General features: G+C 52.5%; 3 protein-coding genes across 5 annotated transcripts in view; 1 reads left to right on the plus strand and 2 right to left on the minus strand.

The window, feature by feature from the left end:
• Positions 1 to 1,980, plus strand: part of FRMD5 (FERM domain containing 5) — a 40,203-nt gene extending 38,223 nt beyond the window's left edge. For 2 of the 3 annotated variants that reach the window (XM_085234479.1, XM_019619616.3), the window contains exon 14: positions 1,291 to 1,980. In XM_085234479.1, coding sequence (XP_085090605.1) covers positions 1,291 to 1,865 — 575 coding nt within the window. In that variant the 3' untranslated portion in view covers positions 1,866 to 1,980. The remainder of the gene's footprint in view (positions 1 to 1,290) is intronic. The other variant, XM_085234480.1, reaches the window with a different exon arrangement.
• A 1,647-nt stretch (positions 1,981 to 3,627) lies between these two features.
• On the minus strand, positions 3,628 to 9,901 carry WDR76 (WD repeat domain 76). The gene is made up of 13 exons (XM_085234469.1): positions 9,621 to 9,901; positions 9,285 to 9,539; positions 9,089 to 9,181; positions 8,588 to 8,643; positions 7,764 to 7,878; positions 7,346 to 7,441; positions 7,210 to 7,253; positions 6,984 to 7,137; positions 6,461 to 6,613; positions 5,604 to 5,818; positions 5,214 to 5,366; positions 4,523 to 4,576; positions 3,628 to 3,999 (listed from the first exon to the last, which is right to left on the minus strand). Exons 1-13 carry the CDS (start codon positions 9,690 to 9,692, stop codon positions 3,744 to 3,746), a joined length of 1,716 nt encoding a protein of 571 aa, XP_085090595.1. The 5' UTR covers positions 9,693 to 9,901; the 3' UTR covers positions 3,628 to 3,743.
• Positions 9,902 to 10,720: 819 nt separating this feature from the next.
• Positions 10,721 to 26,147, minus strand: BLM (BLM RecQ like helicase). The gene is made up of 21 exons (XM_085234447.1): positions 25,910 to 26,147; positions 25,326 to 25,831; positions 24,024 to 24,210; positions 23,516 to 23,637; positions 23,203 to 23,335; positions 22,045 to 22,778; positions 21,037 to 21,213; positions 20,752 to 20,870; positions 20,247 to 20,360; positions 19,405 to 19,503; positions 19,173 to 19,321; positions 18,317 to 18,423; positions 17,431 to 17,591; positions 16,760 to 16,955; positions 16,164 to 16,354; positions 15,891 to 16,038; positions 15,336 to 15,535; positions 14,035 to 14,227; positions 13,520 to 13,642; positions 12,157 to 12,364; positions 10,721 to 10,984 (listed from the first exon to the last, which is right to left on the minus strand). Exons 1-21 carry the CDS (start codon positions 26,005 to 26,007, stop codon positions 10,825 to 10,827), a joined length of 4,125 nt encoding a protein of 1,374 aa, XP_085090573.1. The 5' UTR covers positions 26,008 to 26,147; the 3' UTR covers positions 10,721 to 10,824.
• Positions 26,148 to 26,243: the final 96 nt, after the last annotated feature.

Raw genomic sequence — 26,243 nt, forward strand, 5'->3', positions numbered from 1 at the left:
CCTCCTCATCGGGGATTGTGGGGATGGCTGTCAGTGCCCTGAGGCTGTGAGAAGCAGCTGTCAGGGTGTGAACGTGGCTCTCTGTGCCCGCGCTGCCCTGCTAAGCCCCACACTATGCCCTGTGCTATGCCCACAGCCCCGTGCTAAGCCCCACGCCATGCCCCCCTCCGGGCCTGCAGCCCCGAGCTAAGCTCCCTGCTAAGCCCCATGCTATGCCCCTTGCTATGTCCTATGCTGTGCCCTGTGCTGTGCTGTATGCTATGCCCTGCTGTGCCCGTGGCTCCACAGGCATCCGGCAGCATTGTGAGCAGGAGGCGGCAGAGCACAGGGGAATGCACTGGGGCAGCAGCCATGGCGCAGCGCCGGGGCCCTGTGCCCCCCTGGGGAAATGCCCCCGAGAGCTCCAACTGGCTGCAGTCACCCGCCTCGTTCTGCACTTTTACAGGGCTTTTTTGGGAGGTGGGAATTTGTGTTGGGTTTTTTTTCTGACAGTGGGGAGAAGGCCCCCCCCTTGCCCTGCCTGCAGGGTTCAGCTCCTAAAGGGCAGCTCTGGCTCAGCTGTAACCTGAGCAGGTTGGGCACCCAGCCGTGCACACAGCTATTTCTGCTGCTGCTGGAAAGCAGTGCCGGGTCACATGCATACAGGTGCTGAGCTGTCACAGTCCTGTGCTACACACAGCTGTGCGTGCAGGGGGCTGCGAGGGCCCCTCCTACCCAACCACTGTGTGATTCTATCATATGATTTATGGTGGGATGGAATGGAAAATAATGGCATGGGCTAGAATAGAAAGAAGTTAGATGGAACAGAATGGAGCTGAAGGGAATGGAATAGGATAGGATGGCATGGAATGGCATGGCATGGCATGCAAGAGAATGGGATAAGATGGAATGGCATGGAATGGAATAGAATTGAGTGAAACAGAATGGGGTAGAATGAAATGGGATAGTATGGAAGAGGATGGAATGGAACAGAATGAAGTTGGATAGAATGGAACGGAGCTGAATGGAATGGGACAGAATGAAATGGCATGGCATGTAAGAGACTGGGATAGGATGGAATGGAATGGCATGGAATAGAATGGAATGGAAAAGTATGGAATGGGATAGAGTGGAATGGCATGGACTGAAATAGAATGGAATAGCAGGGCATGAAATGAAAGCGAACGGAAAGGAATGGAAGAGAACAGAACCCCATACGCTGCAATAGCAGAACGACCCAAGGGCACAGCGTGGGTGGTTGGGGTCTGGGGCAGCTCAGTGCCCCACACGCTGACCTCCCCCGTCCCCCAGGCCTGGAGTCGCTCCGTGACAGCGCCCACTCCACGCCGGTGCGCTCCGCATCCCACGGCGATGCCTTCGTGCCCCACGGCCGCGGCGGCCGCACCGAGAGCAGCGAACGCGTGGCCATCATCGCCGACGAGAGCTACAGCCCTGCCGACAGCGTGCTGCCCACGCCGGTGGCCGAGCACAGCCTGGAGCTGCTGCTGCTGTCCCGGCAGCTGAACGGAGCCCCGTGCAGCATCGAGGAGGAGAAGGAGTCGGAGGCCGGCACCCCCGGCACGGAGCCCGAGGAGCCGCGCGAGCTGCGCGCGTTGTGCCAGGGTGCCAGCAGCGGGCCGCGGGCGGAACAGGTGAATAAGTTTGTTTTAAGTGTCCTCCGTTTGCTCCTCGTGACAGTGGGACTCCTCTTTGTCTTGCTCCTCCTCCTCATCGTCCTTACCGAGTCCGACCTTGACACTGCCTTTTTCCGCGATATCCGCCAGACCCCCGAGTTCGAGCAGTTCCATTACCAATACTTTTGTCCCCTCAGGCGATGGTTTGCCTGCAAGCTCCGCGCCGTGGTGGCTCTGCTCACTGACACCTGAGGCCCCGCGGCCCCAGCTCCGTTCGTTCCGCAGGAGAAGAGCGGAAGCGCTGCAGGGGTCCCCGTCCCTGCGGGGTGCGGTGGGAGAACCGAATAAAGAGAGGAATTTATTTTGCTATTAACGCTCATCCTTGCGCCAGCATCCTCCCGGGGGCTGCAGTGCACAGGATGGTCCCCGTGTCACCGTGCCGCAGGACCCCCCGTGCCGCCCCTTGGGGACCCCGGCAGCGCCACGGCCCCGCGCTCAGCTCCTTTTGTACAAAAGAAGACTGTTTCGAGGTCTATTTTAACAACGAGAAGCTATTTTGTTATTGATCCCGAGTCTTTTTTTTACTTTCCGCCCGGAGCGAAGGCGGTGCGGAGGGGCTCCACGGGGCGGCGGATGCTTTGCAACCCATCTGCCACGCTCCTGGTTTGGGATACGGAGAGGAGCAGTAATTTTAAGACTTTCCCGAAGACAAAAGGACAGCGCGGGGGCAGAAGAGGTAACGCTGGAAAGCCACCGGACAGCCATCGCTCTCCATCCGTCCTTAAGCAAAAACGCGCCGATAGCTCATGGCACGCGTGGAGCCGGGCAGCGGGGACAGCCCTTCCCCAGGAGCAATAATGCCGGGCCGGGCGTGCTGGGGCTGCCGCTGGACACGGGGCGAGCGGCCGAGCAGCTCTACTTCATCTCAGGGAGAGATCTCACAGCGCTGGGGCCATCGCTGCCGTGCTCAGCAGAGCCGCGGCGGGCACAGGGCACGGCCATGCGGTGCCACGACAGCTATGCAGTGCCGCACTGCGGCCACGTGGTGACACACGGCTGCCATGCGGTGACCCACGTGCTGACCCAGACGGTGCCACACGGCTGCCACACGCGGTGCCACACAGCAGGACGGCCGCGCTGTGCCACCACGTGGCCGCTGTCCCCATCCGGCCGCCGCAGCCACGCTGTCCCCATGCCCCGTTTATGCAACGTAGCCGAGTTCACTCGTAGTGTAGTGTTCCTACCTCAGCCCGTAGTCAGTGTGTCTATGCAGTGCGTGGTAGCCCCTGCCCGGTGCCCGCAGCACCGCCGACCTCGGCCTCCTCCATCCGCTTCCTTTAGGACAGCGATGCCATCAGCCCCATGGAACCCCGCCGTCCTCACCCGGCATTTTACCACCAAACCCACAGGAAATGGGTGATGTCCATGCTATGTTTTCCCTCGTCCGGTGTCCCAGCACCTGTTAGTTTTACGTCTTTATATTCGGGTGTTGTTTCCATAGGTTCTCATATCGAACAAAACGGAGTCGTAGCGTACTGCATCTTTGCGCAGTAGACGGTGAAATACCTGGAAATGTGAATTTCTTAGTTTTCATAAGAAAAACCTAGGAATTAACCTTTCATGTGCCAAATACTGTAAGCTACATTTTCCTTCAAAATGTACCTTTTTCTACATATTCGATATCTTAGTGAGCATAAAATCATTGGTGCCATGAGAAGTATTTTTAAATTGAAATAAATATTTAAATATCATGGGGAAAAACAAAAACAAAACTGACTTGGTTTGAGATTTGTTTGCTCCCAGACACCTCAAAGCTGAGCGCGAGGCCATGGAGCCCAGCAGCAAGGTTGTGCCCCCAAATGTTCTCCCAGCTGTGCCACAGGTGTGCCTCCAGTTGTACCCCGTGGGGCGCAGCTGTGCCACTTGCCCCTCAGCTGTGCCCCAGACCTTCCCCCGAGTTCCTCATCAGGGAAAACGCAGCTCTTTTGGTACAAACCCTGCTAGGTGCCACCTCTAGATTAATATCTTTTTATTGAAAGGAATGCCTAACCACAAACATCGGTGAAGCACTTATAAACCGCAGTTTGCTCCCCCACAGCTCCGTGCAGGACAGCCCCCCTGTGCCCTCCCCTACTCCATGAAGACGTGCAGACGACCACTGGAGTTGCCACCCACGAGGACATTCCTGGTGGGGTGGAATGCATTGATGGAGCACACGGAGCCCAGGCACTCGGGGTTGCAGAAGGCGTGCAGCAGCTCCCCCGTGTCCTGGAACACCTCGATCTGCCTCGGCCGTGCCATGCTGCCCACCACAAAGCACCGCTCCTGTTTGGGGTCCCACACCGCGCGGAAGCGCGTCAGCCAGCGGCCCGTGTTGTTGTTGTGCCTGCAGAACAGAGCGAGCAGATGCAGAACTGCAGCAGGAAAGTACCATCATCTATGCCGTATATTTGCCAAAACCCATCCTGCTGCCCCCTACACACTGCCTGGCCCATTGCTGGCACGGGGCTGCAAAGGGACAAAGAAATGAAACGGAGCAAGAGCAGAACCCAGAGGACACGTGGCAACGAATGGGTATCGAGGGGTCACGGATGGACTCGATGGTCTCAGAGGCCTTTTCCAACCTTCACGATCCTGTGCTTCCATGCCTCAAAGCAGCCTGTGTCGCACCCATCCCTGATGTGGTGCCCACCCCAAGGGGCCAAGCCTGGCAGCTGGCAGAGCTCTGCGGGCAGCAGCACCTCTTGGAAACACATCCTTCACTGCTCAGTAACCCCTCGTATGTTAGAAACGCACAGAGGAAGAGAGAGCATTCAAACAGAACGCACTGCAGCAGTCACAAGCTGCTGCCTCCTCCTGGCTGTGAGACCCCGTGCAGCACCAACCCAGCAGAGCCCAGCCCGCCGTACCTGACAGTGCTGAGGAGGGCAGAGGTGGCCGATAAAGAGCTGGTGTCATAGACCCTGCAGAACAAAGCAATGTGCTGATGGACGCTAGCTGTGGTAGAAGAGGCAGCCCCACCTCGTGGAGCGCTCTGAGCAGGACCGCAGGCACACGGAGTGCAGCACTCAGCTGTGAGCGCTGATCCCAACCCCGCTCTGCAACGGGAATTTCCTCTCAGCACAAACCGAGGGCAGACCTTCCAGAAAGCTGTTGTGAGGACAGCAGAGCACAAATGACAGGTTCCCCTATCCCGTGCCTCATCCATTTCACTGCGGCACAAGAAGGTGCCTGGGACAAGGAAGGAAAGCCCTGGTGAAGGCGCGCTGCCAGCAGCTCCCAGGGTGGCACAGCTCTGCTGGGCTCTCCTTCCCCACACAGCAGCTGTATGGGGGCAAAAGGCTCAGCAGCACGAGCACAAGCACGAGCTGGGACCAAAAAGACCCAGAGCTGCTCCCTGATCAACATTCCTCAGGAAAACAAAAGTCAGAAAAATAAAAATAAAATCAAAACCAGAATACAAATGCCTTTGCAAAATGCCGTTTCAAGAAGCAATGGAGGCAGAGGATGCTCTCAGTGGTGGGCAACAGAGACAGGAACTAAAGAACCAGTGCACTGCAGGCTCAGCCCCCCCCATGGCCTCAGCCCCCCCAGCCTCACCTCAGCTTGTCGTCTGCACACACCGTGACCACGCGGTGCCCGCTGGTGGGTGAGAAGTAGGCAGAGGCCACGCTCTTGGTGTGCCCATGCAGGGTGCTCACAGCTTTGTTCCCGCTGCGCCGCAGCCATCGGACGTCGTAGACGCGGACATCGCTGCAACGCAGCAGGTGAGCAGGTAAGGGATTGTAAAACAAGATTCCATCATTTCAAATGCTGCCGAGGACTAAAAACGGGTTTTCTAGGAGCCAAGAAAGCCGGGACCACCCAGCAACACTGAGAACCATCCCCAGCACAGCTCCTGCTCTGCACGGCGCCCCTTACAGCAGACATCAGAGCTATGCCCACGGAACATCCCAAGCAGACAACAGCAGTGCGTTCTGAGCTACGTACACAGAGCCAGCAGCAAGGAAGTACTGCTTGTCCACGGGGTGCACGTCCACCGTCCTCGTTACTTTGAAGCCGATGTCTGCAGAGAGCTCTGGTGATGTCCCTGGGGTCCGCCTGTCCACCACAGCCACTGTGCCACCCCAGAGCCCCACGATGGCCGTGCAGGCGCCGTCTTCCAGGAAATCAAAGGAGGAGAGGCTGTCCTCACTTCTGCATATCTGAGCGCCGAAGGGAGCAAAGGAAAGTAAAATTATACATCCATACACAACGAACACACACTCACAACACCGAAGACTGCGGGCATTTTTTGGATACTGAAAACTCCACAGACAATGACCTGACTGGGGAGCTCCAGCCTCAGCTCTCCATTGCACGACCTATCTGTTCTAATGGTGCACTTTTCCCACAGCAGGCAATTAGCCACCCCCACCTCAGCTGGCCCTGCATCCTGCTATCGGAGCCGCTCTGTGCAGACGGGGTGGACTACAAGCAAATGGAGCACCATGAATCCCCTGAGCTGCTGCAGCAAGGACAGCCACAACACTTTGCTGGGAGCCTGGGAAGAGCAGAGTCATCCGGCTCATGCTTTGTGCCGGCTTCAGTTCTTTAAGCTGCTCCCATTCCCCACCTTCAAGCACCGCTGGTTTTGGGAAGGGGCGCACACTGAATTTAGTTTCCAGCCTCCTTCCTTCTACTGTGCAGAGCTCCAGCCGCCCCAGCCAAAGTGCGAGCGGCTGGGCAGCGCCTCCGCCTTCCTGACAGCAGTCAAAGCCACCCCGAGTGCCCCCACGGAAATGGGACGTTAACAACCCACGCTTAACACCTGGGCTGCAACGGGAGCAGGACAGGGCAGCACCCACCTCATCGAACACCGCCCTGCTGACATCCCCGCAGCGCAGGGAGTCGTGGCTCAGGGACAGCAGCTGTGCGGGGTGGGAGGGCGAGAAGCGCATGCAGTTGACGGATAGGTTGTGTGGGGTGAAGATGTGTGCTCCTCCCTCGGTCCTACAGCTCTGAATAACAAAAGCCAATAAACGGATGCTTAGTAAGAGCCATCGCAGTGCTTCCCACCCATTGACACAGCTCTGCAGTGCTTGCTGCTCCACGGGACCGCGGAGCGCTGTGGGAGGGGCCGCAGGGGCCAGCAGTCTCCAACATCGTTGGAGCATTTCTAACGCCTCTACAGCCGAGGCAGCACACAGCTGAAGCCGGTCAGTCCAGCAAAACCCAGAACCCAAACTGCTGAGCATCCCTCTCCCCTCAGCCTCCCACACCAGCACAGCTCCTGTGGCACTGCTGTCAGCGGAGCCCCTCAGCAGGAATGGCAACGCTATGGCTCACAGTGTGCCAGCACGGCGCCGCTGGGCAGAGGAGCACACTTACAACGTCCCAGAGCCCGACGTGACCGTACTTGTCACCAGCTGCCACCAGCACCGCGCTCTCCGAGGGGTGGATGGCCACGGAGCACACACGGCTGCTCACCACCTTCCTGATGCCATCCTCACGCAGCAGCATGCTGCTCAGGGCAGCCTGGTACCTGCACACACCGCCACGTCAGCCGCCCCAGGGAGGAGCAGAGCCCACACCAGGCTGTGTCACCTCCCGTTACCTCTTCGTGTCGCATGTGGGCTTTTCAGCGTCTTTACTGTTCATCTAAGGATTGAAAAGAGATGCGAATCAGAATGAGGCCACGTAGGACAAGAGCAATGTTATCCAGAGATGCCACCAAAGGCAGCCGGCCGTACCTCACTCAGCCGCAGCCAGGTGCCCAGCAGTGCTGTATCACTGCTCTCCTCCTGCCCGTCCACGGCCATGGGCAGCGGTCCAGCGGGAACCTGGGGCTGGGACACGGGGACACAGCTCACACCAACCACTGGCACAAAGCTGAGCACAACACTGCTTGTGTCTGCAGACTGCTGAGAAACGCAGACTGCAGCACCCGAGGACCCTCAGCAGCACCCCGAGATGCACTGCCTCATTAATGGCCCTCCGAGCATCAACCGCCTCCAAGGAGATGCGGGCAGTGCAGTGCTCAGGGTGTGAGCTCCCCTTCTGCCAGCAGCACAGCCCCATGCAGTGCCTGAAGGGCTTTCCAAGGAGCATGGCAGCCCTCAGCAGCACACGGCTGTCCCCTGCACCCCCCCAGCCCCAGTCCCATCTCACATATTCCTCCTCCTGCACCGCTGCCTCCACCTGCGGGACCTCTGGGGGCTGCATCCTCTGGAGCCGCATGGACCTGCGCTGCACTGTGCTGCCCTCGGCCTTCCTGGGCTTCGCTCTGCAATGACAGCACTGCTAAGTAACACAACTCCTCCATAAGCACAATTCCTGAGCAAAACACTACAGAACAGCCCTGCAGCCCGGACACCTGAGCCCAACCGCCCTGCGCTGCCATCACTCCTTCCTTTGGTGACAGCAGAGAACAACAGAGCAGTGGCAGCGCACACGGATTTATGACATTTGTTTCCTTGTACTACATCCTGACGCCGCTTTCCTCCCATCCCTCCTCATTTATAATTCATCCTTCCACTCACTGATCTGCTCATCTTCTCCCTCCTTTCATCACAGTCCCCATTACTTCGCATTTAATGCAGTGCATTTCCCTGCTCCCCCCATCCCCTCTGTCTGCTCCCCTCACCTCTCCCTGCCCTTTGCTTACACCACACAGCACTTCTCCCTTCGGCCATAATAAAGAAATACTTCAGGGAAGGAGAATAAAAAGAAACCAAAAAGCACCTCAAACACCTTCAGACAAATAGGATGAAGGGAACACACTCTGACACGCGATCAGAAGGGCGCTCACAGCAGCACTGCATGCCATGGGATGGCAGAGCCGAGCGCCGCAGCTCAGCACTGACACAGCAGGGCCACGGGCTGCTGGCTGCTCCAGAGCTGCTGGCTGCTCTGCCCATTCTGAGCACAGGCAGACACAAAGAAGGGCTCACACAGCACAGGGTGCAGCCACACCGCTCACACAGCAGCTTTACCTCTTGGTGACATGAGATGGTCCTTTAGCTGTGATTTGGTGGAGTCTTGCAGCTGACTTCAGAACAGAAAGGCAGAGGTTAAAAGCACACCCAGCGAGCACAAAACACAGAGCTCCATAAAAACAGACACCCGAAGGCTGCAATCAGCAATAATTATTTGTAACAAATAACAAAAAGAGGGCTTTCATATCAGGCTGTGCTCTGCCTTGCACCAGAGCCAGTCTGAACCCTGCCCGGCCGTCCCGGAGCTGCTTCCTTACAGAGCAACACGAACGCCGAACGCCACCGGCCGGACGCTCGGCACAGGAGCGCAAAGCACAGCGCATCACCGCATCACCGCCTCCCGGCTCCATTCCGAAGATCCACATCGCGCCCCGGAGCCCTGCAGGCTCCCAGCCGCCCCAGCCCCGTGCGCAGCGCCGGCCGCGCGGCTCCCCCCCTCCCGGGCACACGGAGCCGCAGCGCCCAGCGGGCGGTAACGCGGCCGGGACCCGCACCGACCTCGTGCAGCTTCAAAGCCGCGAAGAATTTGGCGTTCTCGGAGATGTTCTTCAGCCGTTTCCTCTCGTACGCCGACAGCTGCGGGCTCCCGTCCTACAGCGAGAACGGCCCGGTAGTCCGCGCCGCGGGAAACGGCGGGGGGGCGGAGGGGGGCGGGGGGCTCCGTTCGCCTCCCGTCCCGGTGTCCCGCACCCACCTGCCCCAACTCCGTCCCGTCGCTGTCGGCGTCGCCGTCCGACCCGCTGTCCGCGCGCTCCGGGCCGCAGGGCTCCGCGCGCCGCCGCTTCCCGTCCCCCCCCGCCGCCTCATCGTAGGCGCCCAGCAGCCGCTTCTGGGGCAGCCGCCGGCCCGGCGCGGGGAGCGGCGTCAGCAGCACGCGGAGCTGCGGGGAGCGGCGCGGGGCCGACAGCGGGGCCGGGGGGGGCGCGGCGGGGGGCGGCGGGGTGCGCTCCTGGGGGGACGGGGAGAGACGAGGTGGTGAGCGGGGAGCCGAGCCGAGCCGAGCCGAGCCGCCCCCACCTCCCGGCCCGACCTGCATCTGCTGCTGCGAGCGCGGCGACAACTCCCGGCTCTCCGCCGCTCCCGTCCCGCGCTCCGCCGCCATCAGCACGGCGCTCCTCGGGGGCGGATCCGGTCCTTCCCGCGTCCCGCCGCGGCTCCGCCCCTCCCACGGCGCCTTCCGCACGGCGGGGCGGGGCGCGGCTCTCAGCCGCCGCGGGGGGAGCGGGGCGTGCCGTACTTCGGCGCGCTGCTGCGTCGCGTCACGGGGCCGGGAAGGACGGAGGGCCGCCGAGATCCCCGCCGCAAACCGGCCCGCAGCTCCCTGCCCCGATCCTGGCCCTCCCGGCACGATGCGAGGCTCCCGCCTCGCCCCGAGGCCCCCGGCTCCCATCCCGGCCCCGCCGCTGCTTCTGGACGGAGGGCGGGAAGAGGTTAACGCTGAGTCGTGCCTCGGGTTACATAGAAGCCATCGGAGCGCTTCCAGCTCGTTGCTCGGCGTCAGCCGCCGGCACCGCCCGCTCCGCCCAGAGGCGAGCAGAGCAGCCGTGCCCGCGGGCTCCTCCGGCGCGGCACCTGCGCGTGGGGAGAGCCGTGCAGCCCTGAAGGCCTGGAACCCCGGGGCTGCCTGGTGCAGCAAACCGGCAGCTAACCAAGAGCCTAAGAGGATGCACTAACAGCAGCAGCTGTTCCAGCCCCAGGCGTGGGCAGAAAAACTGAAACTTGGAACTGCTAAGTCGTATTTTATACATCAGGTTAACACCCCAAGAGGCACTGGAACGGGTTGCCCGAGGAGGCTGTGGATCCCCATCCCTGCAGGCATTCAAGGCCAGGCTGGATGTGGCTCTGGGCAGCCTGGGCTGCTGGTTGGTGACCTGCACACAGCAGGGGGTTGGGACTGGGTGAGCACTGTGCTCCTTTGCAACCCAGGCCATGCTGTGATTGTGTAAATTCACAGACCCCTCAGCTCTGAAGTACTTACACAAGCAGCAAGGCAGAGCAGAGCTGTTCACATCCTTGGGGTTCACAGCTCCAGTAACTGCTTCTGATGTACATTAGTGTTAGCGCAGGCTGCTGGGATGGGTCTCACTGCACAGAACTTACATAGAAATAAAGCCTGAATAAATTCACGAGTTTAAAAAAAAATATTTATTTAACATGAACTTTTGGACTTGACAAATGTACAAACCGAAGAAGGTTCATCGAGTGAAATAAACAGTACTAACCCAGTGCGTCCCTCACTGCAGCACGGCGTAGGAAGGCTGCAGGAAGTGCCTGCTGTTGGGTTTGGGTGGTGCCATGATGCCCAGCCGAGCCCCGGCCCCATGCACTGCTGAGCTGCGTGCAGGAGCTGCAGCCCTCGAGCCGGGCGTCCTTCGTGTCCGCCTGTATTTGGCCCTGCCATGGTCGGAGAGAAAGCACAGAGTTACACGTGAAGCACTGGCCTTCCTTGCCCCCTTCCCTACCCACGGTGTGTCCATAGAGTTGCACACTAAATAAGAGTCTTTGGATGACTGTACTTCTGCAATGCAAATGAAGTGTAGTGCTGCTGTGACATCTGCCCAGGGGCGAGCTGCACCCTGAACCAGGGACATGACCAACCTGACTGCCATTAATCCAATTAGAGTATCAACATTAAGTGACATTTCAGGGTCAGCTGCATGTAACAACTAACATTTTAGTAGATGGGAAGGTGGAGAGGGTGAGAATAAAGCCTGCTGAGCTGGAACTGCTCTTTCCTACAAATAAACAGATGCACAAAAACCTGGACCCCCTCCAGAGGGGTCAGCCAGCGCAGAAGGATCCCAGAACAAGGGCAGCAGTGGCAGCAAGCACCCAGTTCTAAGAGGTGTGCTGTGCCCTCTGCCACGGGCAATCAAAGCTTGGTAGTTAACAAAAGCCGGCGTGTTTCAGTCAGGTGTGACTGTCCCAGCAGGGCTCTCACAGCGTGTTTTGGAGAACACAGCAGCACAACCCAGTGCTACCCTTGTGAGCTCCTCCATGCCATAAAATGAAGCAAGTGCAAAATCAAGCAGGTATTTTTCATACAGAGACCTCTAAGTCACCAGCTACACTTCCTGCACGAGCCCAAAAGCTATGTGAGCAGCGTGAATTTGCATAGAGTTAAGAGCAATAACAGCAGCAGTGCTACAGTTATGCTTCACGAGCAGATCAGCAGGATAAAGAACAAAAACACCATGCCCACAGAGGAGAACATGGCCAAGCCAATTAAAAAACAAAGCTGAAGTTTGATTACGGAGCAATCATATAATCTAATTACAAGTGAAGAAGCGATCAGTATGAAAGCACTAAGATGTACCTCTAATTTGCCCTGCACGTGGTGATTTCCAGCAGTGGGAAGCTGAAATCGTGGCTTACTTAGGGTGGTGCACTGCACTGAAAAGCCCAGAAGTGACGTCTGATGAGCTTTAAAGCTCAGTACTGGATGAACCTACCTGCACGTAAGCCCACGCAATTAGTAAGAGAATGCACTATGCTAACAGTGCAGTTCTGGGATCATCACCACCTTATCCTAGACAAAAAGTTCCAGCTGACCACAGCCAGCATACCCTCTGGAATAAAACTGCTGGCTGCCACCGCCGCTCGTCTTTTTCCTCTTGGATTCTCCGAAGTTGGGCAGCCTTTTCCTCTTCCTTCTTTGGTTTGCATTGCCACCAAAATAGCTCGAGGTCACAATGTTGTCTTCTGCTTCCTCCTCACTCCCAGCTGTGCCAGTGCTCCCCGGAGCCACGTCCGCGCTCTGGCAGGCAGCATCTTCTGCAGACAGTCAATGAATCACAGCTAATGAAATGGGAAGGCTGCCTGGGCCAGCAGGGCACCATCCTACCAACCCCTGTCCCTGCATTTCAAACCTCCTCACGCCCCTCACGTTCCTCCTGCCCAGCTAGGGGCATTTCTTTCTTGGGCTGCTGTAAAAGACAGCCAGAAGGCGGTTTGGGTTCAGCTCACCACGATCTGCATAAAGAGATCATCCCTGTTTTCACTCACTTGGCTTCTCGTCTCAACCACTACGGTAGCACTGGGCTTTCTGCCTTGGCACGGGGAAGAATTAGGAATATACCACAAACACTACAGTCAAATACAGCACCTGTTTTTAAGAACAATGCCAGGAGGTGCTGACGGGCTCAGACAGCACAAATCTCCTTCTCAATCTGTCCTAACGGGAAGAACATGACCCTTCCCACAGGCAGCAGAACGCAGCACTGAAGTCAGGTTTGTACACACGCGTTTATCGATGGCCCCAGTGTCAAATCTGATGGGAATCCACCCTCATTACAGCACAGGCTGCCTGCTGTGCTTGCGTGGAGTTACCAGATTTACATGGCTCAGTGCTCCCCTGAGCTGCTCGTTGCGTTTCAGGTGAAGAGCTGCACAACCTGATGGTAAAACACCACTTGTCTTTTTGAACCTAGTTTTGAAATTCTTCACATTTAAGTGAGAGCTGGTGAGTGCAGACCGGGATGTTCTGACCTCAGTTATTACGAGAAATAAGAGGCAGTAGTTACTGACAGCCTGCCAGGCTGCAGTGCTACCCAGACACAGAAAATTCAGGTGGAAAAATACATGGAGGTGCAAGATCCTTAACCTCAAGGTCCCGGAATCTCAGTGTAACTAAGTATATTACACAGCATATTGCACAAATCCCAGCAACCAGCAGGAAAGGTGCAGAGCAGTACGCTCACTCCTTGTTTTCCTTTTCAGTCTTTTAGATCTGTGCTGAATTTAACTGGTGAAAAGACAGCAGAGATCTTTGTACGCTCTGAAAAGGTGCAATTGTTCCCTTTTGTAGTTACTGAACTCCAAGAAATAGCAAACTGAGTTTAAAAGAAGGTAACTTTTGAGTGGAACTTCTTATAGGTAAGGAAGGAAGAGAATTAAATAGGAAAACGCACACGTGGGTGCAAGGAATACCTGGCGTGGTCCATTCCGAGTACTTATCCATCACTTTCATGATTTCTGCACCATATTTCTCCAGTTTATCTTCTGTGACACCATCAATCTGCAGCAAAACCTCCGCATCAGAAGACAAGGTTTCTGCAACAGAACAAGATCAGACCTACCAACCTAACGTGTTAAGAGACACCACAGTGGAACTGTTCTGAAGGAAACTGCTTCTGTTTTTATTTAGGAAATAAGCCTTTTTTTTTTCCTGGTAGGTTTACTTCCAGCTAATTAGTACAGAAACCTGTCCAAAAGCTTTCTCTGAAAACGTCCTTTGAAAATGTGCCCTGCAGCACAATCACCTGGAGCTGTGATACTTATCCACAGCTGTGGGGAACCTGCAGGTGCTGCTCCCAAGGGACGCGCTCAGCTTCAAACCCTCTCTCTCAATTTTAGACAACCATGGAAGTGCTGGCAGCCAAGGGCACAGCCACCGTGCAGACCACTGCCTGCAGGGGGTTCTGACCAGCAAGGACTGGCATTACCTGCTATTTTCTTTAGAGTTGAAGTACTGAAAATATTGAAGTAATGGACATCAAAGATTTTCCCGAGAGTTTTGCAGGTGTCTGTAAGTTCCCCAAGGCATTTTTTGACCATCTCTTCCCGCTGTGACATTTTTGTCACAGAAGCCCTTTGCTTTCTAATGGCACTGGCATTTTCAGTTTCATGAAATTCCACCTGTTAAAATAAAGCATAAGTAAATTCCATCAGGGAGGGGCTGCTGCAGAGTGGTCATCAGAACACAGATTAATGACACAGAAGAACAACGAAGGAAGCCAGAAGTATTTTCTGATGGACCAAAAGAAAGCTGTTTACCCAGTTTAAAACGCTTTTTAAGTGAGGGCAACCATTCTCAACCACTCATAAACTTCTTCTACAAAGGACAAAGCATGTACACAGCACAGGAAAAAGTCCTGCACTCCCAGCACACAGCGAGCTTTACACAGAGGGCACTCGGTCTGTTGCTGAGGGCTCTTCTCTTTAGCCAACACAGCACTAACAGGAGGCGCTGCCCCAAGCAGTGCTGGGACTGGTTCCATGACCTTCTTGAAAGAGCATTTGCTTTCCGAGAGCACCAGTGGCTGGAAAAAATAGAGCAGAAAACGCAGGAGGAAGCAGTGCTGTTCCTTCATCTCTCTCTCTCTTTTGCCCTTAGCTAGCCCTTTCTGTATTGATTGTAATCATAGAGTCACAACTGGCTGAGGCTGGCAGGGACTTCTGGGCCCACCTGGCCCATGCTCCACTCCAGAAGGGGCACCCAGAGCAGGGTGCTGAGGCAAACACTTAGACAGCTTCTGAAGATCTCCAAGGAGGAGACTGCAGCACCTCTCTGGGCTGCCTCTGCCAGTGCACAGCAAGGAGGTGCTTCCCAAGGATCAGACAGAACCTCCCGTGTTCCAGTTTGTGCCACCGCCTCTTGTCCTGGAGCTGGGCACTGCTGAAAACAGCCTGACTCTGTCCTCCTTGCACCTCCCTTCAGGTGTTTATGGACAGTGATAAGATCCATTCCCCGGCTGCCCTGGAATCGGGTGGAAGGAGGAAGAAAAGAAACATTTAATCCTCTCCAGTCCTCTCAAACTCATCTTCTGCCTCATGATGTTACTATAAGAATCCTGTACTAGAAGTCATGACTGTTGGATTCTGTTCCTCACATCTGCTGAAGTTCATACACCTTTGTTGGTACACAAACTATGTTAGAATGATCCCAGAGTATATGCTGCACAAAACCTGTAGCACGATGCTCAAAACAATTTGTTCAAGAACAAGAAATCCAATTCTTAAATACCTGCAGCAACCCATTTAGCACCGCCTGCGCTTTTTCTCCTAGAACTACGTAGGCCACAGCTTGGTCATTAGCTGTGATGTACAGGTCTTCATCCAGGATCTTGTCCAAGACCAGCTTCCTGAACAGCCTCTCAACGTTGTGCCGTGAGTAGGCAGCGCCCTTCCCAAATATTCCAGTCTGAATCTTGGCGCTCTTGGCTCCTGCACACAGCAGTCACAGGGTTAGCCAGCAAGCAGAATGCCTGCACACGTTTACAAACACAGAGAAGACTCCCCAAGGGCTTCCCATAGTCTGCCTGCACGCACACACAGCATGCAAGCACCAGAAAGTCCAAGCACCTGCAGCAGATTAACGTTATCACTATAGCAACCTGCAGTAGATTAAAGCCCTCGTCTCATTTATTTTCCATCACCTAAACACATAGGTGCTAGGGAAGAATAATTTTGCCAAATATATCTTGTCTTAAACTGCTGCTAATATTACAGAGACCTAATGATACTTAAGATTTCTGCACCAAGTCTATTTTGGTGTTGTTTCTGGAAAAACAGTACTCACCCAAGAAAATGTCTACCATCATATTCAATGTGTATCTTCCAGAGCCTGCATTTCTATTTCCATTCGTTCCTCCCATTTGTCCACAGTGTTGTTGTACAAATCTTATGATGCTTTTCACTTCATCTGTTACATTTCTTGATTTGTAGTCCTAGTAAAAGAGATTTGATTAGGAAACGACCTGATGTGGTCCTGTCCCAGTGCAGGTTGTTACTGCCAACCTTGTTTGTCACGATGGAGCCTTTACCAGGGTAACACTTACAGCTCTGATTTTACCTTCTTTCTACTGCAGTTATCACAAATAACTTCTGGGTGATCTTTACAAAAGTTGGGATTAAAGTCAGTCTCCCCAAAGTAGGCCAGAAGCTGAATCCTCCGGCAGTCGACGACGTTCTCGCAGTAATGCACCATGCTGTACAGGTTGTTGAAGTGGGTCTGTCTGGTCTGACTGTTTCCATCCTTCTCCACTGAAATGAAATCAGTTCAGTTGTGTTTGTTTTATCTCCACCTCTTTTTGTATGTTATCAGATGAAATATAATATTCTTTCTTGCTTAAAAAAGACCAGGAAGCTTAGTACAGATTTTACCTCCCACAACTTAAAGATCAAAAAAGAGAAAAATCTGTAACAATAAATATGAAAAGGTGGACATGTATAAAGAAAAATGGTTCTGACTGAAAAGAACGAATGACAGAGAACTTCCATTACAGAAAGTTATTCAGGTAAACAGTGAAATGAAGACACAGTTCTCCCTCCTTTACATACTACATGCGGCACTTCTAAGTGAGAAAACAGCTCAGCCTGAGACAGAAACCAGTCAGTGGTTTCTTTGCTATTGTCACAGCTAAGGTACGAAGAGAAGAAGCTGCTTACTCAGTATGAGCCTCCTGAGCCTGGTGACATCGCTGTAGCTGTAGAAGAGCAGGCAGTGAGACATCTCACCATCCCGGCCAGCCCTGCCCGACTCCTGATAGTAGCCTTCGATAGATTTTGGAAGGGAAGCGTGGATAACGTAGCGGACGTCAGGTTTATCTATTCCCATTCCAAAGGCAATGGTTGCACATATCACCTACAAAGGAAATAACACTTTGTTACTGAGCTACGAAAAGCATTCGTGCTGCACTCAGAATAGACATCAGGCCTATGAAACCACGCAGAACGTGGAATATCAGCTGGAATCCTGGAAGATGGGAAAAAATAGTACAGGTCTCTCTTCCTTCCAGGAGACAGAAGGAAAGCTGCAGATTGGAGAGTCTCAAAATGCAATTCAGCAAGCACACCTCGAGCTGCTCCTGCAGCCTCACACAGCTCAGCTCCTTCCTCCCAGAGCAACACACCTTGGTGCAGAGCTGCAGCCCTTCATCTGCACTGAAAACAAAACGAAGGCTAACGTGTGGCAGATCTGTCCTGACCTGATACAGCCTGCAACTGACTTGCCAGTATCATTACACAACTCTCTTTTCTCTTTCTAGGCCAAAAGAGATCAAAATGCTCTAAATTCCATTCAACTTTTTTTTCCTCCTCCCCAATTGCAATTCTGTTACCTGGCATCCTTCTTGATTAACCCACTTCTTCTGTACCAGATCTCTGTTGGAGTCGGTGAGGCCAGCATGATAGGCAAGTGCAGCAAGGCCCTCCTTCTGCAGCATGGCTGCTGTTGTGTCACATTCGTGACGGGAAAGGCAATAAATTATCCCAGAGTCATCTGTGAACATGAAGAAGAGGTGCTTGAATAAAGCAAGTGAAAGAGAATAAAGCTACAACAGTCTTACCTGTCAGGCACGTACTGCACTACACTTACCAACCCTTCCCTACGCGCAGCTACTTAATAAAGAAAAGTAAGTTCATTACATTTCATTATCTGATGGTTTTGTTAGTTTCTCCTCATCCAATTCCTGGCTTAGAGGGGCATATGTGCATGCCCATGGAATCAGGCAAACAATTCTTGCTCAATACTGTGCAATCTTCAGATTTAAAATGCACGATTAAAAAAGGACATAGATGTAGAGCTAGTCAGTAACACACCGGGCTACAGCACAGAGAAGTGACAAAGGGAGCATGCTGCAGCCAACTTCCAGCAGCAGGAGATGCAGGGCTCCAAAAAAGAGCCTAGAGAGAGAAGACTGATGGTAGAATTAAGGGGGACCACAGATAAGCCAACAAACAGAATTAAACAATTAAAATTGCATAGATATGAGATGACACAGAGCTCTTCCATAATTTCCTTTTTCCTTTTCACTGGAACTCCTAACTGTCAGTCTGATCCACAGTGTCAACAATACAATTCTGTCTCCTATTTGTTCTTCCTATGAAGAAAACATACATAGCTTGAAAAAGGCAAGCATTGTTTTCCTAGCATCCTAAAGGCTCTTCCTGCCTTACAGGGAGTTGCTAAAAGGGCGTCTGCATGCTGTACTGCTCAGTACTCACGTGGATGGTATTTTTTAATCCACTCCAAGCAATCCATTGCCACCTTCTTTGGCTTCTTGGGCAGCACATCATATTTCAAGTTATGCCTGTTGAAGCTCATTGTAAACCTAAAACAAAACATGTTATCAGTGCTCACCAGTTTTATGGGTGCAGAACTCCTTTCCACAAGCTAGGCATTGTCTGGAATGTCCCAAATTGAAGCAGCTGCCACACAAATTCTGTGTCATCTGCATAGGAATTATTGCTCCATATGCTCACTGAGATTCATTATCACCCACACTTTGGGTCTAAAATTTCTGATTGTGGAAGTCTGCATCAAAGAGACCCCTCTAAATCTAACCAACGCTCACACAGTAATTTGCAGGGCCTTCATTTTCCTTCTAGATACTTGTATCCTCGTCTGACCAATCAAAATTGCAAAACACATTTCTCAGATTAACAAAAAAGTCACTGATACAATGCTTTACTATTCCATCATGTACAACCAAAAGGCTGCAATGTGGTCCAGACCCAAGAGCTCCTCATTATCTATCTCACTGCCAGCCTTAACTACAAAGCACCTCCAGCTCTTGGAGTTTTCCAGCATTCTCACAAAAAGCACTGAAAAACGTAACCTGCATATTTTGTCAGTGATGTTATTTCCTTTTAAAGTTTCCTTAATCGAGTGAGTTTGGCAAGTTTTCTATTGGTAATATTCTGTATGTAAGTTGCATTCAATTCCATGCACACACTGTCATTTAATCAGATACAACCACTGGGTCCTGGAGGGGCCTCTAATGCTTTCCGTGCTTCCCCAGGTTTTCCACTCAGATGCTCTGCAGCTCAGACTGCCCCAGGAAATTGCCGGACAACTTACACTTGTGGTTTTAGCATCTCAAGCTGATTCTGAATATCCTTCTGCACTCTTGGGTTAGCAGTGGCAGTGAGAGCCATCATAGGAACGGCGTGAAACTTCTTGCGGAGCATATTCAGTCGTTTGTAGTCTTTTCGAAAATCATGACCCCACTGGATAAAAACAAAAGTTAAACGTATCTAAGATGGTCCCACTCAGTTCTTTGCCGTTCTGAAAACCAAAGCCAAGCCTTTACCTGGCTGACACAGTGAGCCTCATCAATGACAAAGCGCGCCAGGAGTTTCCGGTCGTAGAGATTTTCCAGGGCTGACAGCAGGCGGTTGCTCGCGCAAACCTGTGGGCAGCCAGCAGAGGCGTTAGAAAGACAAGAAAGAAAGCAAAGTGGCGCCCGACCAAAGGCTGCGGGAACAACGGCTCTGCAGCACAGCTCACCCTGATTGCACAGGCAAAGCACCAGGAGGATGGCAATCACCTTTATGCCAACTGGCAGTGCAGAAGCTGGTGCAGGATTGCCATAAGGCTCTAGGATCAGCTACACAGAGGTCCTACAACCTGATTAAGTCAATATGACTTCTGTCATAAAGGGCAAGGAAGGAAAAGCTGAAGAAAAAAGCCCAAACGTCCAGCACACTAAATCGTCCCCTCTTACGATGCTCTCTGGCCCAACCTCACTTCCAAAGGCAAGACATAATTAACCACAAGATGCTCTTCTGGCAGTCTCCTCTTACCTCGGCAGTCCCATGTCTTTACCCTGCAGTACTCAAGATTCTCGTAGCCTTCTAACAGCAATTAGCCACTAACTCATGCTCTCACACACTGAAGATGTACAGGGTGTTTTTCTTTAAGAATTTTAATTCTGCAGATATTACCCTTGGATTGCATTCTTGGTTAATTACTTCACAAAATCAGTCGCATCCGTACAAAATCCCCTCAGATTACCCAATTTGCTTCACCCTTGTGTTTGTTTTGTCTGTTTGTTGCTACAAGTCTCCTCTAAGTTCAGGTTTCCCCTTTAACTCTTTATAGCAAATCCCCTCTTATTGCCTCCACGACTTTACAGCTCAACCAAGCACAAACCTTCTCAGGGGTAACATACAGAAGCTTTATTATAGGATCTTTTTTGGACAGCTGCATATATATTTTTGAAGCATCAGCATCTGTTATATCACCAGTCAGGTACGTTGCAGCAATCTGTAAAAAATAATTATGAATATTCAGTTCATGAATACGCATACATGAAAACAGAAACATCTCCAGATGATAGTCCTACACTATCCTTAGCAAACACTACACAAGAAAGCACTGCAATGTCATTACAGAATCGTTTGAATCCTCAGTGTTCTCTAACACGTCTCCAACCACAAACACCTGAGCATCAGTAAACCGAGTGCTAAGGCTGCCAATGCTCTCCATTCAGTGGATTCTAAAGCAGATCTTCCTACAAAGCTTTTTATAGCTGCCAGCCAACGAATTCTCGTCGTTTCTGTCTGAGATTCATCACACAAGATTCATCACAACATTCCAGATTCCCAGTGCGCTGCTCTGCACTGTGGCTGAATGAAATAAAGCTGTCTGAACTTACGTCTAAAGTTTTCAGCTTCTGAACTTGGTCTATTATCAGCGACCTCAGGGGAGAAATGACAACAGTGACCCCAGCAGAGACACACGCTGGTAACTGGTAGCACAAACTTTTACCACCGCCTGTACGAGAGAAACAGAATGCAGCAAGTTCCAGATAAGGGAAGGAAGGGGGGCGGGGCAGAGAAGGAACAGAAGCGGGGAGTTCTTATTCTCATTCTATGGCACTCTGAGAAACAACCTTTGGCACCAGACTGCTGAAGTCCACATCTGCACGGCAGATACATACCAGTGGGCATCAAGATGAAACAATCTTCTCCCAGCAGAGCAGCATTGATGGCCTCCAGCTGATTTGTCCGGAAGGAGTGCAAACCAAACTTCCTGTGAAATATTTTCAACATTTCTTCAGAATGGGAAAATTTCATCCCCCTGAAACGTTCGTGTGCAGGGTTATGAACCAGTGGCTCTGGCAGACAAAGAAAACACAGTTAAGTTACAATTCCAAGTTGCACTACATCTCTTAGGACATAACATGTTGGTGCAATAGATTGCTCAGCTACTGCTTCAACTCTTTAACCCTCTACAACTCACATCACGAGCTGCTGTACACAAATAAATAAATGAAAATGCGAGTGACTAGAATTTCAAACCATCAGCAGAATGGTAACTGTTTTACACTGTCAAACTACATCTCTGCCACAGAAAACCTGTTTGTGTTCTCCCTGCCTGTGACTAGCACAAGTTACAAGCTGGCTGCAGCAGCAGGAAGGTGCGCCCAGCCAGGGAGGCTGCAGCCAGAGCACCTTTCACTGTGGTTGTACCTTCAAAAACCTGCATCACTTAAAACTCTTCTGCTTTCACCACTCCATTCTTGCAAGAATCAGTAATATCGACCTACATCTGAGCACCTGAGGGGTTAGGTTTGCTTCAACAAGTGACCAAATTTGAATATTTTGTATAAGCAGCTTAAACTATTGCATGGCAATACTGCAGAGTCATCATTTAGTTAGAACACAGAAGCATTCCAGTTTCCAATTTTAGCAGCTCCATCTCCCCAGCAGCCTGCAACCTGCACGGCAAATGAGTATTCGAGTCTGCCACCACCCCGAGGAAGGGGAAAAAAGAAGAAAAAAAACGACTCTACAACGATGTCTTTGCAAAGAGAAACCGAAAGAAATCTCCATGTAGGCCACAGGCATCGGTGTCGTCTGCGGGTAAGTTGCCTGGGCTTAGACTTCAAAAGAAACGCAGAAGAACGAAAAGGGGGAAGACAATAATCTGAATTAGCACAATTCACCTGAGCTGCTCTTTGCCGCCGTCCCACAGCCTGACGTGGGAGCAGTGGGACGTGGGCCCGGAGCTGAGCCAGCGGCTGCAGCGAGCAGCCTGCAGTGCGCAGAGGCAGAGGCAGAGCCCTCCTTCAGCGGCTGCCAGCGGGCCGCAGGCGGTGCCGCAGGAGCCACGGCATCCTCCCAGCCCTCATCAAAGTCAGCAATATCAAAGTGGTCGAGATCGAAGTCTGTATCGTTTGCGTCCGAGCAGCCCGATGCGGGAGCACCAGCAGGGGCTGCGTGCTGGGCTTTCAGAGCAGTGCTTGCAGTGGGCCTCCCGGGCACGTGCCAGGTCCCACTGCCTCTCCCCGTGGGTTCTTCACTCCAGCTGCCATTGAATGAAGCCTCCGAGGGACGGCTGAGAGAGGTGCTGCCTTTGCCATTCACCTTGGGGGAAGGAAGTGCTGCAGCCTCTAGGCAGATGACATCCTGATCGGTTTCCTTCAAAGCATCAGAAGTATCCGAGTTATCAAGCGTTCGATTTCTTATTGTAGAAGAACTGCCTGAATTAGCAGTCCTGAAAAGCACAGATGGAAGGTTCGTGGATTTCGGTGTGCTGCCAACAGAACTGACACCCCGACCAGAACACAGAGGTGTACCAGGACGTGAGGAAGGGTCTTGCTGCACACATGCCTTCCAATTTGCAGGACCATTCATGCTACTTGTGTTCGAAGCAACAGAATCAGCTAACAATTTTCTCCTGGAAGAGGCAGCACGGGAAGAAAGAAGGAAAACGAATAGTTAAGTGACAAGTAATGAGTTACCACCTTCCACAACGTACAGGAATTGCTTTCACCTCTTTGTTCCTATCCAAAATACTCACGTGTGTGGCTGCCTTGCACTTTGCATCCAGTTTGGATATTCTATGATACTATATTTAAAAATATTTAAAACAAATGTAGGGAAAAGAGACTAACACCAGAACTCAGCTGAACACAATAATTACGAAATTACTGCACCTTCAGTGCAGATATTAAAACAAAGGGATCCTCAAGAGTGAAGAACTGATCCACACGTCGCTCCACATCATCTCTACAGTGCAATGGAGACACCTACAGGCCTGACACTGCTTCATGCAGAACACAGCTAAAGGAGAATAAGAAATAATACTTATTAAAACGTACCGGAGCTCTCTCTGCTGAAGCAGTTCTTTTGCACATGAGACAGACGTGAGCTCATGGAGAGGAATGGCATCCACCAGCTTACAAATATCTTCCATTACGCTGTAGAGTCGCTGCTCCAAATGCAAGCCTTTATCTGGAAGATGGAGCACATTTCAGCATAGAGTAACGTTAATTCTTATTGGAATACAGTGACAAAATGATCTCAAAAGATAAAATACGCTGCAATGCAGAAGTCCTGAGCCGTGCAAAACACTGAAGAAGCTGCAAGCCATCCCCACAGCCTAATGCATAACATTTAAATCGTTTCAGGTACCTGCATGCTCTGCACTCGAGTCCTGCTCAGCAGCAGGCTGCTTTGGTGCCATCAGCTCAGGCTCAGACTCCGTGCCATTAACTGCTGATCTTCCACCAGTAGGAGATTCTTTGAAAACATTACTAATAATAAAATAAAAGCAATTCAAATACAGAAATGCACTGGATCAACAGACATCCATAAGGAAAAATATCTTCAGGCATGAGAGCATTTAAGATGCACACAAAAGATAAGCTTCTCGAAAGCTACCTAACATCTAAGTAGCCAAACAATTTGTTCCCACCAATCTTCTCTGAAGAAAAAGCCCCATTTCTTATGGCCAACGTTTAAGGTATTGCACAAGACTCCAGAAGCAGCTGTTGGCTGCTAACTGGTCAAGCCACAAGCCATCAAAGCCAACTCTAATAGCAGCTTGTTCACAAGCAGTAAGCTCACATCTTGGTTGGTAGTTTTTAAATCACCTTTCTTACCCATCCCTTCAGACAGTTCCACCAGCTGGCTGCTTTACCTTACGCTCCTTACAGACGGTGAGAAGGAAGGCGGCTCCTCTGGAGAGGGTGGAACTACATCCAGGTAATCATCCTCCTCCAGCTCAATGTCTGCCAGCAGCTCATTGCCAACATCACCCAGTTCCAGCCGGCCGCTTCTCTCACCATTACTCAGCTTCTGGCTTTCACCACTTCCGTCATTCGTAGCTGAAAGAGAAGTGCATTAATATTGCTGAGTAACACTCAAAACTCCTTCTGGTATCAACAAAAACACAACTGAGTAGAGGAAAAAACTATTTGTCAGATTTCAAAACAATAGTTTAGTACAGTTGCTGACTTTTGACAAACAAACACTTTCTGTTCCTCTTTTCTCCCCCACTAAAAACAAACAAAACACCCACAAACCCTTCCCGGTGCAAAACTGTTGCAGCTTCCCCATCAGAAGAGAAAGAAAAAGCTTTTTCAAATGTAGGAGGTGTATTTCCCTTAAAAAAACTATAGAAGACTGTGGTTACATTGTACACTAGATAAAAAGAGCATAAAAAGTAAAAAGATAAGAAAAGATAATGAGATGATAATATATAATAAGAGATAATACAAGGTAATAAAAAGAGATAAAAAGACTCCTCGTACAGCACTGCCCCTACACCAGAATTGGAAGGTAAACTGTAGTATCTTGTGAGGTGAATGCTCTAAGTGAGGCCATTCACCTAGAACACTTTATTTCACACACACAGGGCAAAAGGAAACAAGGTGGTCTTTAGAAGGAACACACAGCCCACTACTCCTGTTCCCGTTTGGCGTAATGAGTGACAGCATTATCCAGCTGCATAAATATATTAATTTCACAAATAAAGATCAAAAACTTTGTAACATAACGAGTAGGACACTTAAAACAGAGAAGCCTACAGGAACACAGACGGCCAAGAACACGCACTGACCAACAGCCACGAACTTCATGGTCTTAACTGAGGTCTGGCTGTGGTTTATTTCTGTTTGCTGAAAGAATTGACATGGATCTCTTCTACTGGTTTAAAGTTTCTCAGTATTACCTTCAGGTGCAAGTTGATTTTAGATCTCTTTTGTGTCAATAACAGAACTGTTTGGTTGCGGGTTCTTTTTTTTCCCCCTGTAATGACCCTGCACTCAGATCTGGTGAGGATGCTCCTTGAGAGCTGCATTCAGGTTGGGTAACCGCACGGTTAGTGGGCATGAGCTGGGGCTGGGCTCGGTGATGAGAAGTCTTTTCCAACTTCAACCATTGTGCGAGCCCAGGATTTCTCAACAAGCAAGTATTCCAGTACTCCTGCACAAACCCTCACCTGCACGAGCCTCTTCCATCCCACTGCTCGAAAGCACAGCAGCAGCTCCAGCATTGCCCAGACAAACGACGGAGCCCTGTGAGGAGCCCTGCGAGCAGCGCATCTCGGCCCCGCGCTCCTGGGGCCCCACATCACCCCGCGCCTTGCTGACACACACAGCGGGCCGCTGAGGAGTCCTCGGGCCCTTCGGGGTCGGCACGGCCGGCCTGGAGAACTTCTTCTCGAAGCCCGACAGGTCGAAGTCGTCCATGTCGTCCCACTCATCGCCCGTGGAGGCAGCGGGGCCCGACGAGGGCGAGGACACGGACAGGGAGCCGGGCGGGGCCCCGGGGGCGGGCACGGAGCTCCCCGCGGGTCCCGGCGGCGCCGGGCGGGTTCCGGGCGGCCCTGCACGGAGATCCTTGGGCCTGGCGACGCCCCCGGGGCCCAGCGAGGTGTTCACGTCCTTCTCGCGCAGCGCCGCGAGCCCGGCGGCCGGGCCGTGCGTCCTGCGGAAGGTGAAGGCCCTGCAAGAGACGGAGCCGGGCGTCGGTTCGGCGGGGCTCGGCGGGCTGCGCTCCCGCCCCCATCCCGGCGGTACTCACGCGGGCCGGCTGCGCGCAGGCGGCACTTTGCTGAGGGCGCCGCGGGCCGAGTGCAGCCGCAGCTGCTCCCGCAGGTTGTTCTGCGGAAGTGCCGCCATGGCGCCGGGCCGCTCCGGCCCCTCCGCGCTCACCGGCCCCGCTCGCCGCTTCCCCCGCGCCCACTTCGCATTCGGCGCCAAAACGCCGCCCGCGCCTCCATTGGAAGGAGGAGCTAAGACGGAAGTGACGACACAGCGCTTCCGTTTCCGCGGGGAGGGCGCCCCCCTGCGAGCGGGGCCGAGCCGCCGCAAGATGGCGCCTCTCGTAGCGCCGCCCGGCCTCGCGTTCAGCCGGC

The sequence above is a fragment of the Meleagris gallopavo genome, chromosome 12 (genome assembly GCF_905368555.1).
Source record: "Meleagris gallopavo chromosome 12, MGAL_WU_HG_1.1, whole genome shotgun sequence".
Taxonomy (NCBI): domain Eukaryota; kingdom Metazoa; phylum Chordata; class Aves; order Galliformes; family Phasianidae; genus Meleagris; species Meleagris gallopavo.